Source organism: Oncorhynchus tshawytscha, linkage group LG04 (assembly GCF_018296145.1).
Source record: "Oncorhynchus tshawytscha isolate Ot180627B linkage group LG04, Otsh_v2.0, whole genome shotgun sequence".
Classification (NCBI taxonomy): domain Eukaryota; kingdom Metazoa; phylum Chordata; class Actinopteri; order Salmoniformes; family Salmonidae; genus Oncorhynchus; species Oncorhynchus tshawytscha.
The window spans coordinates 64270692-64291751 of record NC_056432.1 but is presented as its reverse complement, the minus strand read 5'-3'; the positions used below and the strand labels follow the sequence as shown (position 1 = coordinate 64291751).

At 41.6% G+C, this 21060-nt stretch overlaps 1 protein-coding gene across 2 annotated transcripts in view; it reads right to left on the bottom strand.

Annotated features, from left to right (window-relative positions):
* The window catches only part of LOC112249575 (unconventional myosin-Ie), a 51756-nt gene extending 33440 nt beyond the window's left edge, over window positions 1-18316 (bottom strand). For both annotated transcript variants that reach the window (XM_042321055.1, XM_042321056.1), the window contains exon 1: window positions 18005-18316. In XM_042321055.1, the coding sequence (XP_042176989.1) occupies window positions 18005-18007 (3 nt within the window). In that variant the 5' untranslated portion in view covers window positions 18008-18316. The remainder of the gene's footprint in view (window positions 1-18004) is intronic.
* Between the last annotated feature and the right edge of the window lie 2744 nt (window positions 18317-21060).

The following is a 21060-nucleotide window of genomic DNA, read 5'->3' as shown; positions in this document are numbered from 1 at the left end:
GAACTTCCTGTCTCCATGACCCCGGGTCACAGCCAGGTCACACAGCCATACATCAGCTATGACCTTTGCAATTGTAACATCCATCTTTGGAGTACTAATTGATTCTTGAAGACTATAACTTATAAATGCCTCATGAGCTTAGTTAAACTGTCGTACCCCTTCAGAACCCAAGATATCAGCTTGTTTTACTTCAATGTTTGTAAACAAAGTAAATGTAAACAATCCCGATATAGCCTCAAAACATGGTTAAAACTATAATGTTGATATCATGTATGTCCTGGCATCCATAGCGTGGTCTATGAATTTGAGAGTGGTTTCTCCAGCCCCATCTCTCAACGTTTTAACGAAACAGGGGCGCTTTGTTATTATTTCAACTCCGGATTGCCCCTTTAACTGACATAAACTAAATAGAACTAATCAAGGCCAACACTAAGCAGTGCTTCCACCTGGACTCTATCACTGCTCTGGATCAACTGCTGAATCTGCACTTTTAAAAACCACTCATTTCAGAGCAGTGCCAGGAACAGAGTGCTGACAGAGAGTAAACCTTCCACAAGTCAAGAGGAGAAAACAAAGCAATCAAAGAGAGAAGTTGAAAAACCCTGGATGATGATTGAGAATACTGTGGTGTCTCTAATATTAGAGACAGTAATCTGAACAGTCTGAATCATCATCCGGGGTATTTGAAGATGAGAAAAGAGAAGTAACAATAAGCAGCAGCGTGGGGCTGTTGCCATGCACTGCTTCTCCATGGGATGGGATATTCATTAGGGTCACAGAGCACCCTAGACAGCAGCCTCTTTCTCAGCTGGATCTGGACCCAGACTGGACCATGGGCACCATGGCAGCGCCTGCTGTCTAAGTGGCAGCAACACCCAGGGTACAGCCAACGGGGAGCCAGCTTCACCACTGCTCAGCACCATGCCAGTAGAGGAGACATCCATGCCAAGCCTAAGAACACTACCCAGACTTGGACTTATAGTTGTCTCGCGTCAATAAGTAAAAACATTTCTGACCCTGTCTGGGTCTCTTAGCCTGGCAGCCATAACTACCCATTAATGAAAATACCCAGAGCCCAATGCCAGTGGAAACAGTCCCCGCTACCAAAGCTCATGAAAATGTGACTTACACCAAATAGAGTCAATTCAGTGTTTGTCTAAGAGACATTAACACCTGTAAACATGCAGTTAGTTATTTTCAATGACATCCTAGTGGGTTAACTGCATTGTTCAGGGGCAGAATGACAGACTTTTACCTTGTCAGCTCGGGGATTCGATCTTGCAACCTATTGGTTACTAGTCCAACGCTATAACCACTAGGCTACCTACCGCCCCAGGTTTGGTCTATATCTATTAGGTATAAGTGGTAGACATGAGAATCCAGGCTGCAGTGCTTCTCATTCTGCTGTGCAGCTTACCCTGAAGTCACCTGCTTAGAAAAGATATACCAACATCAATAATGCAGAGAAAACCACCACTACTCCTTAACTATCTAAGTTCTTATACTGTTTATCTGGGCCAGGGCTGACGTACACGTTGAATAAGTGTTTGTTACATAATTGTACTAAATCAACTCTAGATGGTAGCTGAGGGTAGTGTGAACTGGAGAGAGCTGTAGCCTGCAGGGCAGGGCTAGGTAGGGCTGGATAGCTGGGTGCCTGTGTCCTCCCCAGGGAGAACAAACAGAGAGATAAGGAGAGGTGTAAGCTGAGATAGAGGAACCTCTCTTTTGAAACCTCTCCTCCTATGTACCTATCCATGGAAACTCATGTGAAATGTCATATATCATGAGAATACATCTACAGTTATAGCACATGCTATGTTATAGGGTGGAACTTAGAAAGACTAAAAAAAGCTAGATGTCGCCATGGGTAGGCCTACTCTTTTAAGAACAGCCACACTATTTTTCTTGCTGCTTGAATGCAAACAAACCATTTGCAGCGGGCTCTCATTCGTACCAATGATTTTCTGTGCCACACAGCGGCTGCTATTTATCCAGAGTCTCAGATTTCAGTCACACAGCTTCCAGCTAGGAGCCCTCGAATAGGAAGGGAATTCTTGCAAATGTCCAGCGACAATAATATGAATTATATATTTATGCAAAGACAATATCTCCCTGGTCTCAGTTTTTGTATGGCGGTTTGCTCTCTCTGTCAAAGAGAACCTTCCCTCCTTCTTTTTCAGCTTGCCATACATTACCGGGTAGATGCATGCCACACATAGAATTCCCTGAACTAGACCTAAGTGGGTCCCATGTCACTGCTTAACATTGCTGTGGCAACAACATTCACTCCCTGTAAAATCAGGTAGACCTCAATTAGCTCCTGTAAACATGGCTGATAATAAAATGCCATTGTGTGAGGTGTGACACCTGTAGGGATACCCTCCCATTCCCAACAAGTAATACCATACTGCAGAGTTCCCTAATAGGCAGCCCGCGGGCCAAATTCAGCCCCTGGATGATTTTATTTGCCCCCCCCCCCAAGTTCTCTTTGCAAAAAAAAAAAATGTTTTGTTGTTGGACATAAAATACTGTAAAATCACCAGGAAATCAGCTGAATATCATTTAAATTTAGGAAATCTGCTTCCAAGTTTTCCTACGCATAAATAGAGAGGCATATGTGATTTTATCCCAATGTAATCAAGGTTTGAAATCTTTTTGTTTTTGTCAAATACTGTTTGGGATTCTTGCCGACCATCCACTCAAGGATAAATCGGCCCAGAGCTGAATGTAATTGGGGACCCCTGCTATACGGTCATTCAATATCCCTTTACTGTGGAACACATCTGGGTGGTCTGACATTCATACTCCTTCATAAGGGATAATGGTAGCACTCTCTAGGAGTCAGTATTGGAATAAAACGTCAAGCTACAACACTGCCAGTTAGCAACGTGTTTTTATAGTATAAATTACCACTCTAAATTATGTTTTCTCAAAAGATAAAGAAAACCCCTATGACTGAAGGATTATACCAAATACTGCTTATCAGCTGTGAAATCACCTGCTAGTCAGGAGCCAACCACTTCTCATAAATCCATTGCACCCTTCAATATCCACTGGGTATCTTGAAGATAGACCTTCAGAAATCAACTCTATAAATCTTTCATGACATGGTAAAGACTCCATCCTCAGGGTCTAAGACACCTTCTGCATCAGTAAGAAGTTTGGTATCTCCTCTTGTGATGAGACTGTTGCCAGGAGGAGAGTCAATTGCCATAAACAGAAAACCCTCTGAATTAGTGAGGCTTTAGCCCAGTAGCAGTCATGGGTTATGGCCTGGACTAATTGGCCCATTTAAAACAGATATATGACAAAGGACCTCCCAGGCCTTGACAGGAGAACTCCTGAATGGGAGAAGGGGAAGAGGGAGGGCCACTCACTGGAAAACACATCAATGCAGCAGGAGTTGTTTTTACAATGTGTACCAAAACTGTCTGGGTTCTGGGCACAGTACTACTGTGGCATAACATGGCTGAAATGATCCCAGAGTGCCTCAAGTTACCTTGGGATAGGTCTGTAAAGGTCAGACACTGTTCAATTGTGTGGCTGGAGCAAAGAGAGGTGGATGTATATTCTCTAAGACACGTTGAGTACTTTCATCGCCTGGAATTTTAATCACTGCAATGGAGAGTAAGAGAGAACTTCGATAGTGACAGAACAGGAGAGATACAGGTGGTGGTGTGACACGTCAGAAAGAAATGTGAAAGAGAACCTCGTCATAAGGGGTGTGGCTGGCTGGGTGTGTAGAAAAGTATGCCTTGTGCTTGTTCATGGTATAAATAGAATAATTACCCAGTTTATACATTGGATGTATGGGTCATTTTCCTCCTTTGGCTCCACCAAGTTCATTCCTCTGCTTATGAACCAGTCCTTTCAGGGGGGCAAACAGATGCCTGACATATCGATCAGTCCAACAGGGCAACAGCAGAGAACACATTCATTTCACTAAGAGGACACAGACACATATACCGGCTGTGTCAATAACATCAGTTGTGTGATAAGCTATCCGACAGAGGTGAACTTCTATACAAGTTAATATTTGTTTGTTGGGCCTTGCTGCCACTGTGTACATATACAGAGAGGAAGCCACACTAGGTGCCAACTGTACAGTAAGTCCACTACTAGAGCGCATAAATTACAGCCTGCCATAAAATTGCCCTGCCTAAACAAAGTTTGACAGATTCATACAAATATACAACAACTTTTAAGAGATATTAGCAGCCCACAAAAGGAAGCATAACCGAGAAGTTAATCAAAGCCAGACGTGTGGGGGCTTGATTAAACACTAGCAAGAACTAAAACTCTCTTTCTGCCATCTATTTTTGGACTGAATAAAAAGATTGAACATTCACCATAGTCATACTCAAATTCAACTGGGTGCATGAAAAAAAACAGGGATGTCCTAGGAACAGTAGAGCCAGATTGGGTGATTAATTATCCTAAATGATCATATCTGGCATGGCTCCCAGGAAGGTAGCATCAGAGAGATGAAGAGCTGTGTGTATTCCTGATGGCATAGAAAACAGGCAGACTAACGATGCCGGTTAGAGCACCTTACGCCAAGGCGCTCCGGGAAATGGGTGCTGGCTGACGACCAAGAGCAGCACAACTCCCATCTGAGCTGACGTTAAACACTCAGGAAGTCATCAACAACGACCTCTCACCAGAAAGCATTCCACCCTCCCCAAGTATGGCCTAATAACCTGGCCTACCCAACAGAACACTGGTATTAACCTGGCCTACCCAACAGAACACTGGTAATAACCTGGCCTACCCAACAGAACACTGGTAATAACCTGGCCTACCCAACAGAACACTGGTAATAACCTGGCCTACCCAACAGAACACTGGTAATAACCTGGCCTGCCCAACAGAACACTGGTAATAACCTGGCCTACCCAACAGAACACTGGTAATAACCTGGCCTACCCAACAGAACACTGGTAATAACCTGGCCTACCCAACAGAACACTGGTAATAACCTGGCCTACCAAACAGAACACTGGTAATAACCTGGCCTACCCAACAGAACACTGGTAATAACCTGGCCTACCCAACAGAACACTGGTAATAACCTGGCCTGCCCAACAGAACACTGGTAAAAACCTGGCCTACCCAACAGAACACTGGTAATAACCTGGCCTACCAAACAGAACACTGGTAATAACCTGGCCTACCCAACAGAACACTGGTAATAACCTGGCCTACCCAACAGAACACTGGTAATAACCTGGCCTGCCCAACAGAACACTGGTAATAACCTGGCCTGCCCAACAGAACACTGGTAATAACCTGGCCTACCCAACAGAACACTGGTAATAACCTGGCTCACCCAACAGAACACTGGTAATAACCTGGCCTGCCCAACAGAACACTGGTAATAACCTGGCCTACCCAACAGAAAACTGGTAATAACCTGGCCTACCCAACAGAACACTGGTAATAACCTGTCCTACCCAACAGAAAACTGGTAATAACCTGGCCTACCCAAAAGAACACTGGTAATAACAGGGCCTACCCAACAGAACACTGGTAATAACCTGGCCTACCCAACAGAACACTGGTAACAACCTGGCCTACCCAACAGAACACTGGTAATAACCTGGCCTACCCAACAGAACACTGGCACAGACCTTTACTTTACACACCCATCCATTTACAGTCTGTCTGGGACTGGGTATGAGGCTGCTGTCTGTCACTGTATTTCCACACAGCATGCCCAGAGAGATCAAAATAAAATACTTATTTTGGAATACTTAGTTTTGTCACTGACTTATTTTGTGTCTGAACAGTCCAAGCAGCTGACCAGCTCTAAAAAATGTAATGGAAGAGAGCTCAAACTCAGTCACTGCTACAGACACACACACACACATTGGAAAATTATCTCAAATACAGCTTCATGACTTACTGTTCTGAATATACACAATGAATCCAATGACAAACATTTACATTCCACAAAGATAACCTTAATGAATCACAATCAGCTTCACTGTCACAAAGCAAATGTTCACACACCAGATTCCACTGCAATATTTGATACATTTCTCATATAAAATCTTATTTCAAAGGGTTTGTGCAGTAAAAATGTGAGAAGAATAAAAATTATAGATGTTGCAGTAGGCTGTTTGTAGTCCTCTCCAGCTTTGAAGGGAACAATATAGCACAGTTTCAATTATTTCCAGCTGACATTCTCTAGATTCTCTGACATTAATCTTGTATTTTGTTGGTCACTATAGAATTGCTAATGGATTGCAGAGCTACATCACACCCTTTCATTGAGGGTTACAGTTGATGTTTGGTTCAGTGATATGTACAGTTAATCCCATCCATCCATACATACAGTACTAGTAAAAAGCTTGGACACACCTACTCATTCAAGGGTTTTTCTTTATTTTTACTATATTTTACATTGTAGAATAATAGTGAAGACATGAAAACTATGAAATAACACATATGGAATCATGTCGTAACCAAAAGTTTTAAACAAATCTAAATATATTTTATATTTTAAAATCTTCAAATTAGCCATCCTTTGCCTTGATGACAGCTTTGCACACTCTTGGCATTCTCTCAAGCAGCTTCATGAGGAATGCTTTTCCAACTGTCTTGAAGGAGTTCCCACATATGCTGAGCACTTGTTGGCTGCTTTTCCTTCACTCTGCGGTACAACTCATCCCAAACTATCTCAATTGGTGATTGTGGAGGCCAGGTCTTCTGATGCAGCGCTCTATCACTCTCCTTCTTGGTCAAATAGCCCTTACACCGCCTGAAGGTGTGTTTGGGGTAATTGTCCTGTTGAAAAACAAATGATAATGTGACTAAGCGCAAACCAGATGGGATGGCATATTGCTGCAGAATGCTGTGGTAGCCATGCTGAGTAAGTGTGCCTTGAATTCTAAATAAATCACAGACAGTGTCACCAGCAAATCACCATCACACCTCCTCCTCCATGCTTCATGGTGGAAACCACACATGCAGAAATCATCCGTGCATCTACTCTGCGTCTCACAAAGACACGGTGATTGGAACCAAAAATCTCAAACTTGGGGGGCAGGCAATGTAAATTGTCCGGTGGTGATTTTTATGAATTGTTCAGCAGTCTAATGGCTTGGGGGTAGAAGCTGTTGAGGAGCCTTTTGGTCCTAGACTTGGCGCTCCAGTACCGTTTGCCACGCGGTAGCATAGAAAACAGTCTATGACTGGAGTCTCTGACAATGTTATGGGCTTTCCTCTGACACCGCCTATTACATAGGTCCTGGATGGCAGGAAGCTTGGCCCCAGTGATGTACTGAGCCGTACACACTACCTTCTGTAGCACCTTACGGTCAGATGTCGAGCAGTTGCCATACCAGGCGGTGATGCAACCAGTCAGGATGCTCTCGATGGTGCAGCTGTAGAATATTTTTAAGATCTGGGGACCCATGCCAAATCTTTTCAGTCTCCTGAGGGGGAAAAGGTTTTATCGTGCCCTCTTCACAATTGTCTTGGTATGTTTGGACCATGATAGTTTGTTGGTGATGTAGACACCAAGGAACTTGAAACTCTCGACTCGCTCCACTATGGAGCGATGTTAATGGGGGCCTGTTCGGCCTGCCTTTTCCTCTAGTCCACGATCAGCTCCTTTGTCTTGCTCACATTGAGGGAGAGGTTGTTGTCCTGGCACCACACTGTTAGTTCTCTGACCTCCCTATAGACCGACTCATCGTTGTTGGTGATCAGGCCTACCACTGTTGTGTCGTCAGCAAACTTAATGATGGCGTTGGAGTCGTGTTTGGCCACGCAGTTGAGGGGGAACAGGGAATACAGGAGGGGACTAAGTACACACCATTGAGGGGCCCCAGTGTTAAGGATCAGCGTGGCAGACGTATTGTTGCCTACTCGTACCACCTGGGGGCGGTCAGTCAGGAAGTCCAGGATCCAGTTGCAGAGGAAGGTGTTTAGTCCCAGAGTTCTTAGCTTAGTGATAAGCTTTGTGGGCACTATGGTGTTGAACGCTGAGCTGTAGTCGATGAACAGCATTCTCACATAGGTGTTCCCTTTGTCCAGGTGAGAAAGGGCGGTTGGAGTGTGATTGAGATTGCGTCATCTGTGGGTCTGTTGGGGCGGTATGCGAATTGGAGTGGGTCTAGGGTGTCTGGGAAGATGCTGTTGATGTGAGCCATGACCAGCCTTTCAAAGCACTTAAAGGCTACCCACGTGAGTGCCAAGGGGTGGTAATGATTTAGGCAGGTTACCTTCACTTCCTTGGGCACAGGGACTATGGTGGTCTGCTTGAAACATGTAGGTATTACAGACTCGGTCAGGGAGAGGTTGAAAATGTCAGTGAAGACACTTGACAGTTGGTCCGCGCATGCTTTGAGTACACGTCCTGGTAATCCGTCTGGCAGGCGGCTTTGTGAATGTTGGCCTAGTTAAAGGTTTTGTTCACATCGGCTACCAAGAGCGTTATCACACAGTCATCATACAGTCATCCAGAACAGCTGGTGCTCTCATGCACGCTTCAGTGTTGCTTGCCTCAAAGCAAGCATAAAAGGCATTTAGCTCATCTGGTAGGCTCACGTCAATGGGCAGCTCGTGTCTGGGATTCCCTTTGTAGTCCGTAATAGTTTTCAAGTCCTGTCACATCCGACGAGAGTCAGAGCCGGTGTAATAATATTCAATCTTAATCCTGTATTGACACATTGCTTGTTTGATGGTTCGTCTGAGGGCATAGCAGGATTTCTTATAAGCATCCATATTAGTCTCCCGCTCCTTGAAAGCGGCAGCTTTAGTCTTTAGCTCGATGTGGCTGTTGCCTGTAATCATGGCTTCTGGTTGGGATATGTACGTACTGTCATTGTGGGGACGACGTCATCGATGCACTTATTGATTGAGCCAATGACTGAGGTGGTGTATTCCTCAATGCCATTGGATGAATCCCGGAACATATTCCAGTCCGTGCTAGCAAAACAGTCCTGTAGTGTAGCATCCGCGTCATCTGACCACTTCCGTATTGATCGAGTCACTGGTACTTCCTGCTTTAATTTTTGCTTGTAAGCAGGAATCGGGAGGATATAATTATGGTCAGATTTGCCAAATGGACGGTGGGGGAGAGTTTTGTATGCATCTCTGTGTGTGGAGTAAAGGTGGTCTAGGATTTTTTTCCCCCCTGGTTGCACATGTGACATGCTGGTAAAAATTTGGTAAAACTAATTTAAGTTTGCCTGCATTAAAGTCCCCAGCCACTTGGAGCGCCGCTTCTGGGTGAGCATTTTCTTCTTTGCTTATGGTTGGTTGAGAGCGGTCTTAGTGCCAGCTTCGCTTTGTGGTGGTAAATAGACGGCTACAAATAATACAGATGAGAACTCTTGGTAGGTAGTGTGGTCAACAACTTATCATAAGGTACTCTACCTCAGGCGAGCAATACCTCGAGACTTCTTTAATATTAGACATCACACACCAGCTGTTATTGACAAAAAGACACACACCCCCACCACTCGTCTTACCAGAGGTAACGTCTCTGTTCGGACTGTGCATGGAAAATCCCACCAGCTCTATATTGTCCGTTTCTTCGTTCAACCACGTCTCGGTGAAACATAAGATGTTACAGTTTTTAATGTCCCGTTGGTAGGATAATCTTAATAATAGGTCATCAATTTTATTTTCTAACGATTGCACGTTAGCAAGGAGAATGGAAGGCATTGGGAGTTTACTCGGTCACCTCTGGCCTCTCCAAAGGATCCCCGATCTGCGTCCCCTTTTCCGGCGTCTATTCTTCACGCAAAAGACATGGATCTGGGCCTTTTCCAGTGAACGCAGGATATCCTTCTCGTCGGACTCGTTAAAAAAAAAGTTTCTTCCAGTTCGTGTTGAGTAATCGCTTTTCTGATGTCCAAAAGTTATTTTTGGTCGTAAGAGACGGTAGCAGCAACATGATGTACACAATAAATTAAAAAATAACAAAACGCAACAAACAAAAAAAACTGGTTGGTTTGGAGAATGTAAAACGTCAGCCATGTTCTTCGGCGCCATCTTACATTGTACATGATTCCATATGTGTTATTTCATAGTTTTGATGTCTTCACTATTATTATACAATGTAGAAAACAGTAAAAATATAGAACTTTTGACTGGTCGTGTAGCTAATGAGATTATGGGTATTACTGGCACAATACAGTGAGAAATTGTGTGGCACAATAGTATGCTAATTGATGATTACAGGAAAGCCATAATGAGTCATTAGACTTAATCTGAGAAGTGACGCAGGGTGAAAACAATGGTGACCTAGGGCACGGTGACAGACTGAGATGGGTTGATAAAGTCTCCATGGGGCAGTACTGGAGCCCAAACACTGAATCAGAGGCCTATGATCTTTTGATATAATGCTACAGTGGGAAGGAAACAAGCTGAACAGATGGAGTGTAACGTCTCTCGTCGGAATGAGGATCGGATCAAAACGCAGCGTGGTAAGTGTTCATGATTTTTATTGATCAAACCACTCGAACAAAATAACAAAGTGAAAAAACGAACAGTTCTGTAAGGCAAATAAACTGTACAGAAAACAACTACCCACAAAACACAGGTGGGAAAAAGGCTGCCTAAGTATGATTCCCAATCAGAGACAACGATAGACAGCTGCCTCTGAGAACCACACTCGGCCAAAAACAAAGAAATAGAAAACATAGAAATAAAGAAACTAGAATGCACACCCTAGTCACACCCTGGCCTAACCGAAATAGAGAATAAAAGCCTCTCTATGGCCAGGGCGTGACATAAAGGGAACTCAGCTTTTGGCAGAGCGTGACATTTTTCCATCTCAACAGCTGTCCTAACGGGTGAGAAAACACATGCAAATGGAAGCTTTAGATAGGACTTTTATTACTTATTTGTTGCTGAACAGAGTTTCACCTCCTTAGTGTGGGAGACTGTAGACAGTGGATATATGTTGAAAATGACAAAAAAGGTGCACTTGACCCTCACTGTGATGCTACTTGTTTATTATTTAGCAATAAGGCCCGGGGGGGGGTGTTGTATATGGCCAAAATACCACGGCTAAGGGCTGTTCTTACACACTAAGCAACGCGAAGTGCCTGGATACAGCCCTTAGCCGTGGTTTATTGGCCGTATATCACAAACCCCCGAGGTGCCTTACTGCTATTAGAAACGGGTTACCAACGTAAATAGAGCAGTAAATGATTATATATATATTTTTTTTTAAATACCTGTAGTATAGGGCCTAATATACCACATCTGTCAGCCAATCAGCATTCAGGACTCGAACCACACAGTTTATAATAAGATTTGTTATGGGGCGACAGGGTAGCCTAGTGGTTAGAGCGTTGGACTAGTAACCGAAAGGTTGCAAGTTCGAATCCCCGAGCTGACAAGGTACAAATCTGTCGTTCTGCCCCTGAACAGGCAGTTAACCCACTGTTCCTAGGCCGTCATTGAAAATAAGAATTTGTTCTTAACTGACTTGCCTAGTAAAATAAAGGTAAAATTTAAAAAAATTACAGTTATGCACCAGTAACACTAAAGTGACATAAACATTGACATGCAACTGATGATTAATCTGTGCACCCAGGAAAGAGATTGATAGACTTGGGAGATGAGCTATCCTTTTACTGGAAATCAGGCATCACCCATGGAATTCAGGGCATGTTTGTCTGTATGCTAGTGAGCAAACATAACCCTGTCACTTCAGCTCAGATCCACAGACAAGACAGAAAATATCCAGAGGCAGACAGAAGGCTCCAGCTGTGCCCAATGGGGCTGATATCATGGTAACTACATTTGGAAAATATGAAAATGATAGTGACAAATGTTGTGAAATCTTTGTCTCACAGCATGAAATTGCCTAAAATACGTCAAACCTATATACTTCTAGGAAAAACATGAGTTTCCATTTACTACACATGGCACCTCTATAAAACATAGCAGCTGTTTAATTGTTGGCCAGACTAGAACAGGTGGGTGTTGTCTGTGAGAAAAGATATCACATCAGACTAGAAGTCAGATCAAAAGTGGCCTCTACTACATGGGACCAAAGAGCAGCCTGTCACAGTCCTCCCCATCCCTCACTGGGGTAATGGGAGACATTCGCTGTGAGAACAGACTGTGCTCTCAATTGGGCTGCAGCCCCAGTGAGGGTAGAGGCCTGCTGGGCTCCCAGTCCTGTGGGTAGTGGTGCGAGAGCCAGGCTCACAAACAGTGTGCTGTACCAAGGGCTGGGCAGCAGGAAACACGGGCAAGCCAGAAGAGAAGAGGGGAGCTGACAGTGAGCTAGCCGGGACACACAGACCCAGATCACTTTACAGAGGGGAAAATGCAGCTGGCTGTTCCTCACCTGACCACCACATTCACAGCTGTCCCAGGTTGCTGAGGGATGTGTTTCAGATTTCAAAGAATATCAAAGGCCTGCCTTATCACTGTGCCATCACTGAAATGGCTGAAGAAAGCAGAAAATAAATACAAATATTTATGGAAATGTTAATTAAACAAAGGTGAGGCAGAAAATGGGTTTACAATTGGATCTAAAAAGGAGAATCCTCTATATTTTTGCTTTCTCCAAAACCACTAGACTGACAGGTAACCCTACATTATAAAGGCATCAATGGCCACAGTTAGCAGGTGCTATTAGTTTGCACAAAGGGAGCATTTACTTGTCAGTAAAGAACAATGGGGTTTGGTTTGGAGAACAAACTGCCACCATGCTCAACTACTGAGGAATACTAAGTAAGTGCCAAACAGAGGAAGTTGCTGTGTTAATGGCATCATGAATGGACACCATGAAGTGGTAACCTCTAATGTGATGCACTTTAAAAGACATGGCAGGATGTGGCATCACATCAGACAGCATATCTGTTTGAAGACAGAAAGGTCAACATCAGCTCTTCATAAAACTAATGAAAATGTTAAACCTTCAACAAAAAGTTAAATTAAAGGAATGTTCATTTTATGTTTAATTCGTCCTTTTAACTTTTCATTTTGCACAAACAAACCACAACGGGTTACAACTAATGAGTAATTATTCTTCAGGGGAGCTTCTGTGAGAACATTATCAGAATAGTATAGCCCAGACCAGTGTTTAACACCCATAAATAAATCTGATTCTGCCATCTGTTCTGGAAGTCAGTAAGACGGAACTTAGAACCTGTGTGATGGCTTACGGAACGCCACGAACATGAAGATGGAGCTTTGTAACAAAGACCAATATGTGTGGGATTGATAAAGAGGAGAGTGTAAGTTTACTGGACCTCTGTGAAAAATGTAACAAGTTCCCTAGTTCTACAGAAGGGGTGTTCGCCATGTTCTAGAGAAGGTCTCAAATTCCTGAAAAAAATATTTTTAGCAATGCGGGGTGGAAAATGGAGCGCAGGCTTTGAAATGGAGCGATGTTACTGAGCATTCACCTCCCTGCAGGAAAAGCTGATAAAAACCATATGCTGTCATACTGACCTAGTATTCAGCATCTGGCAGTGGGGCCTATGAGTGATGCTACCGTCTGGTGCTCCAGACAGTCAGAGTGACAGACTGCTTCTCTCCACACAAGCTAAATATTAGAGTTCGCTCAATGTGGCCCCAAAAAGCCTTTCAAAAAGGAAGACTTTTGCACTGAGTAACTGCATTGTGTTTTTGACGAGCCAGGTTCTGACACATCCAGATGACGTGCTATGATCTTGTTCGCAAAACAGCAACCTACTTTTGGAGAAAACCTGGAAAAACAATTGCTCCTTTCTTGTCCAATTTTTCCAGTGGTGCAAAATGTTAAGATGCAAGACGTATTAAATGTTTTCCACCTGGGTCATTGAAAGGATACATTCAGTTGTGTCCAAATGTTTCAAATTGTTTTGAACTCAACCTTACCATTCTCTGCTTACTGAATATTATGCTCAATAAATCTGTCACTGATGAAGGGATCTGCATATACAGCGCATATGTTCTACTGTCATTAAAGCTACCTCACAAGAAGGAAACCACTCCATTTCCTTCTGGTCATTCAGCATGCAATTCAGTACCCATGCCAGGGAACCGCCCACAAGCGCTAGCCTAAATAGGAATATCTCCAACTTCAGCAGAACCAGTGGAATATCAAAGGCCTGCATTATTCTGCAGTGAACCCACTGCAGAATATTACCTCTGAAGTGAGTCAGATTGTGCCTCAATGCTAAAAGTTGTCTAATGCTGGCTCATCTAGATGTTGTGTGCACAGCATGCTGAATCTATCTATCCTCATATCTGGGTTTGTTCATTGGAATCTACTACAGAAGGAGAAAGAATGTTTTTAAAACCACTATGATCCTACAGAGAGGTAGTCGTCCAGTCATCAAGCAATGTAAATGCATGCATTTTATGGTACCTCATATGGGAGGACAATGGGTAAATCCCTTTGAATTCAATCAATTTTGACAGCAACCCTTTTGATTTGAACTAAACCTTCCATACATATTTGCCCATTGAAGAAGTGGTCAGAAAGTGATAAAGAGTGCATCCAGAGATAAAGGTGCTCAAAGTTTAGCTTTTTTGCATACCCCACCATACCATGAGATATCCATGTCTTCATCACTGGAGAAGATAAACGGTTGATTGAATTTAAAAGCTTGCAAACAGTTGTCAAACAGTTTTATCATTTAAAAAAACATTTTATATTTTTTTTACCTTAAACGTCAATGATCTAATACCGAATAAACTCAACAAAAAAAATAATATTTGGATGTTGTACTTAGACCCAATTTGACATAATTAGAGGTTTTTGTGTTGTGCCCGCCATCGGTTGAGACACACAACATGCTCTTGAATACAGGGTTGGTGTCATATTTTGCCTGATAAATGTACTAAAATGGGAATACCATTTGAAAATCTAAATTTTAAATTGTTCCACAAAAATGGTTGAAGGTCCACAAATCAGACAACGTTAACTTGAATGGGAATAATCTGTTTTAAATTATACTGTCAATAATCCTCCATAGGAAACCTATTAAAGTTTGAAATCATAGAAATATAGATAATAGAACAGACATGACCATTTAAATTGACACTGGACAGTGGGTGGACCGGAGGTCCTCTTTGTGGTAGTAATTAGAATTTACAATTTAAATTTAAATTTCAACAGTGTACCAGTTAAATTGCAGTGGTCTGAAGGGATAGGACTGATATTTCCATGATTGAAATGACACCCACTCTGTACTCAAGAGCATGTTGTGTCTCAACCGATGGCGGACATAGCACAAAAACCTCAGATGATGTAAAGTAGAGGCTAAGAAACTATCAAATAGTTTCACAACCCAGTTTGTAAGCTTTTAAATGATATCAAACTCAACCATTTATCTTTTCCAGTGATGAAAACATAATGTCTCATGGTATGGTTGGGTATGCAAAATGGTCCAAATCTGAGCAGCTCTATCTCCTGAATGTTTTAGCATTCAGGTGCAAAAAGTCGCTTTCTGAGCACTTCTTCCATGGGCGAACATGTATGGAAAGTTTTGTTTAAATCAAAAGGGATGCTCAAAAAGTTATTCAATTTATATGGATTTAAGCTCAAGTCAAATAGTTCAGTTAAATCTCCTATAATCATACCTCATTGTCCTGATATAACATGAAAAATACTTTATGTTCTCAGTTTGACTGTTAGCTAAGTTATTGAGCTCAGTTATGTGCTACTGAGTATATATTATGTAAAGGTTTGTTCCTTGGATTCCCTTGTGGGGAACCAGATCTACAGGATCCATACACTGTGCACTGGGAGCAGAGCAGTGAGACTGCATAACAGGGTTGACCTGTTCTAGAGAGACAATATATGGACATAGGGCAGGGTTGGTAATGTCAGAATACACACAGTGTACAAAATATTAGGAACACCTTCCTAATATTGAGTTGCCCCCACTTTTGCTCTCAGAACAGTCTCAATTCGCCGGGGCATAGACATCACAAGATGTCAAAAGCATTCGATGCTGGCCCATGTTAACTCCAATGCTCCCCACCGTTGTGTCAAGTTGGCTGGATGTCCTTTGGGTGGTGGACAATTCTTGATACACAAGGGAAATTGTTGAGCGTGAAAAACCCAGCAGCACGGCACCTGGCACCTACTACCATACCAGCTTCAAAGGCTCGTCTTGCCCATTCACCCACTGAATGACACATGTACACAATCCATGTCTCAGTTGTCTCATGGCTTAAAAATCCTTCTTTTAACCCATTTCCTTCCCTTCATCTACACTGATTGAAGTGGATTTAACAAGTGACATCAATAAGGGATCATAGCTTTCACCTGGTCAGTCTATGTCATGGAAAGAGCTGGTATTACTAAATGTTTTGTACAGTAAGTGTACAGTACATTACAAGTCAAGCAACGTCATTCAGTGAATTTGGGCAATTCAAGCTGAATAAATTATACAAAATGTGAAAAAAATCTTATTTAATTCAATCAAACAAAATAAAATATACATTATTGATTAGACCCAACCTCTTCCTTTAAAGTGAATGTAATACTGCAGTTGACCTGTTGGATTCAATAAACAGTATTTTAGCGGATATCCACATTGGGATATCTGCCACAATGGCAATGGCCTCATGAACTGTGGTCTAAACACAAAGGAAGAGGCCATGCAACAGGGACAACTTTCTCCATAACTCTCTCCAGTACGCTTAAGCTGTTGGGATGACATTCAGTAAGCAGGAGAAACCGGTCTCCATGTGGATAACACACACGCTGCTCTCTGTCTCCTCTTCCATGACCAACCTGTATTATTCAAAGTAGGGCCGTACCTCACGAACCAACACTATACCTAGGAAGTGGGAGCTGCATGTCTGTCAATATAGGAGGTTGCTATAGTGACTGCATCTGCAAGCCACTTTTCTTTTACAACCCCTCCTCCCCTACAGATGTATAATTATATGGTAAGTGAGATGAAAGTTGTTGAGTAGACAACAATTAAAAAGGAGACTTTTTTTTTAAATGATGCCATATTGACTTAGTTGTGAGCAGTGTGACCCACCTGTATCACAGAGAGTAAACAAACATGTTTAACAACGAACAGGGCAGACTGTTTCCAACTGGGCCCTCTAGATCTCAAGAGATCCATGATCCAGTTATCTTTAGCATGTCTCACTGAGGCTTTGGTATCTGATACACACTGTTGACCAAAACATTTTATTGGTTCAATGTTTAATGGTTTACTATATCTCTCGTCCACATACAAAATCCTGCTCCGTTAGAGAGGGAGGGTGAGAGAGAGAGAACTTTTATCATAAACATATGGTAGGTAGGCTACTCCTCAAATATGAGAGGGAAAATAATGGATTGGATTGTTGTTGCATTCTTATCAACATTCCATACAACCTGCTAGATTGGATTGATGACATAAAGGAGACTAGAATAAGCATTTAGTCCATGTTGTTGTTTGAATTGAACTTTACACTGTAGCAAAACAAAAACTAACATGATTGCAATTCCTGTCTACTTAAAAATATATAATTCCGTGAAGTAGGCACTCATACATCCAGCTATGTTATTATTCTCTATGGCAATTAAAAACATAATGGCTATTGGTTACAATAATAGGCAACTTCACAACAGCCTCTAAAAATGACCCTTGCAGCCCCTCAGTAGGCTATGACACATGACAACATGACCTTGTTGAACGACTAGCCAAGTTAAACTAAACATTTCTCCAAATAGTTTGGTAACAATATACAGGATGCAATATCGACCTTTTTTCACAATTCATTAAAATGATATGGTCATTAAGCTAAAACATAAGATTATATTTCATAAAATTACATTGTCCCCTTGTATTGACAGTATAGATACTGTGCAATAGGAATATGCTGTTCTTGAGATTTATAACAATGTTATGACATGTTATGGAAATTTAACGTCATAGTGTCACGAATCCATTAGATCTCTGAATATTTAAGAATCCTTAAGAATTGTCACATCCCTTTCAACAATATACATTATCGTGTTTCTTCATAGTCATATGACATCATTATCCAAAAAAACAGTCTGTAACATAAATTATCTTACCATTTTCTCTCCTTCCCCAGACAGTAACAATGTATCCTTGTATTCCGTACTGTACTGAACAGGGGCTGTCTGAGTAGTCGTCTAGTACTAAAAACTGTACAACGTTGTTGTTTTTGCAGTAAGACAAATTCTAAATAAACAATAGGATCCCAGATGCCTTCCAAGCAGGAACGCACGGATTCTCCTCAGGACCTGCTTGCTCTGTCCATACTGTAGCTATTGTCCAAAAGTGAATCGGCACAGGAACTAAACTCAGGCTCCGAATGCTGCAGTATGTTTGAGCGGTGAAGTTAAACTTCGAGGCCGTTGACTGAGCAGCCTAAACCAAACAATCCATAAATGGAAAATTCGTCTTTTGCCCTCAGCCAATAGGAGCGGGATCTGGACGCGTCACTCCAGAGGGAATCCCACCAGATGATTTTGGGCTCGTTGGAGAACGCATGTGCTGTGGGTAGAAAGTGTCGTGCAATCAAATCAGACAAATAAGAGCTTTGAATTTGATAATAATTTATTCTGAAAGAGGACCATATTGTACAAGCATTATACACGTTATGATACTTTTAGATCACTTCTGGGATAGCTTTTACAAATGTATCTTTTTGGTTGAAAATGTGTTTGATATTCACTGCTCGACTGGGGGACTTTACAGATAATTCCATGTGTGGGATACAGAGATGAGGTAGCCATTACATTTTTTTAAACACTATTATTGCACATGCAATTTATTAGAGTCTATGCACATTTTTACTCCTGAAATTATTTAGGCTTGCCATGACAAAGGGGCTTAATACTTATTGACTCAAGGTGTTTCAGCTTTTCATTTTGAATTTGTTTGTAAAAACTGTAAAACACATAATTCCACATTGACATTATGGGGTATTGTGTGTAGGCCAGTGACAAATACATTCTTAATTGAATCAATTTTAAATTCAGGCTGTAACACAACAAAATGTGGAAAAAGTCAAGGGGTGTGAATACTTTCTAAAGGCAATGTAATTAACATAACCCAAATAATAACCATGTGAATGAATGTTACAGTATGACATTTAAAAATGTCTCATGTGACAGATGTAAACAATTGTGTGATCACAAATAACTGGAGCAGTGGGATGAAGACAAAGCACTCATTGTTCACTTTGTCAAATATAGAAAGAGTTCACCCAGGCTGTATCACAACCGGCCGTGAGTGGGAGTCCCATAGGGTGGTGCAGAACTGGCCCAGTGTCGTCTGGGTTTGGCCTTGTAGGCCGTCATAGTAAATAAGAATTTGTTCTTAACTGACTTGCCTAGTCAAATAAAGGTTCAATTAAAACAAATATATATATCAAATTACATTTTGAATTTGGCTGTGAGAAACAGATTTTGTGCAATTGTATATATATATATATTTAATTTGAATATATATATGTATATATATCTAATTTGAATATATATATATATATATATTCAAATTAAATATATATATATACACAATTGCACAAAATCTGTTTCTCACAGCCAATATATATATATATATATATATATATATATATATATATATATATATATATATATATATTCAAATTAAATTCAAAATGTAATTTGGTTGATTGGATATCTGTAATGTTTTGACTAGTCAACTCCAACTACATCATGTGTCAGCTCACCACATCTACTGTCACCAATATGTAGCACACACAAATGAGGACATCTCCTGTGCACCAGATCTTTAACTGGGTACAGTTTGGATGTGGAGTGAGGCAGGGGGGGAGCAGGTGTAACCTGTGGGTGTAATGTGGTTGTAACCTGTCTGACAGGGCTAACAATGGCATGCAGGGCTTGCATGCTGCCCATGACAATCTGTATCAGGTTATGCTGCTGCCATGAAAACCAACTGATTTGATTTCAAACATCTGTAGAATGTGTGTGTGTGTGTGTGTGTCAGTGGCATAGCGTAGTTCGAGCAAGACACCCCAACCAAAATAATAATAATTTGGCCACACCTTATTTGGATAGTCCCAAATAGATGATCTACAGATGGTCATACTATCAAAAACCTACTGTATATGTTGGTAAGCAAATGCTTGCTAAGGTTACAGTTAGGGTTAGGTTTAGAATAAGGTTTAGGCTAAGCGTTAGGGTTAGGGTTATGGCTAGGGTTAAGGTAAGGGTTACGTAAAGGTTAAGGTTTCAGGTTAGGGGATAGTTAGTTGAAATGTTGTTGAAAGTTATTGTGGGTGGCAGAAAGCTTAGTGGTTGGTCCAGGAACTGAAAGATTGCTGGTTCAAATCCTTGAGCCTACTAGGAAACAAATCTGCTGAGGTGCCCTTGAGTATTGACTAAAACGAAATTGAACATTTACAAACCATCTACTTGGGATTATCCAAATAAAGTATGAAACAAACCTTTTTCTTTTTGCCATGAGGCAGAGAGAAAAATGTGCAGTTTTATAGCTAATCTCTTGCTATTTTACAAATGTTGCCATGAGGCTGAGAGAAAATGTTACTGTTTTGGAGTTAATTTCCTTGTATTCTACACATTTTTCCATGAGGCTGAGATAAAAACGTGCAGTCTTAAAGCTAATTTCCTGTAATTCCCTGCCCAAAAAGTCATGGTTTATGAGATGTTCATATGTTATCTGGGGGTCCGCGCTCCGAGGGCACCCCAATTTGGCTTGTGGGACCCTGCCTTGCACGGGCAGCAGGGGTGTGTGCTGCACCAGTGGTGTATGTGTATGTGTGTGAGATAAATGTAATTTTGTTATTCAAAGATTTGGAAAGTCTAATAATGGTTCAAATATAATATGAACATTAAACGTTGATGAAGAGTTACAGATGCACAGCAAAGCCAGTAAAAACAGGTAAGTAGGGACATCTGCTGGGCAAAAGCTTTAAGCACAAACATTGGCCAGAGAGGAACTTGAGGCTGCAAAAGGATCACTGGGGAAAGGGTGATTTAGATGTTTTCCTTACTTACCTTGAGATACTTTGAATTACTTCTATTTAATGTCCAAAAACAAATGTTTTAGTCATATCTGCAGCACATTGGAGTAGTAAGTAGTCATATAGATATGAATA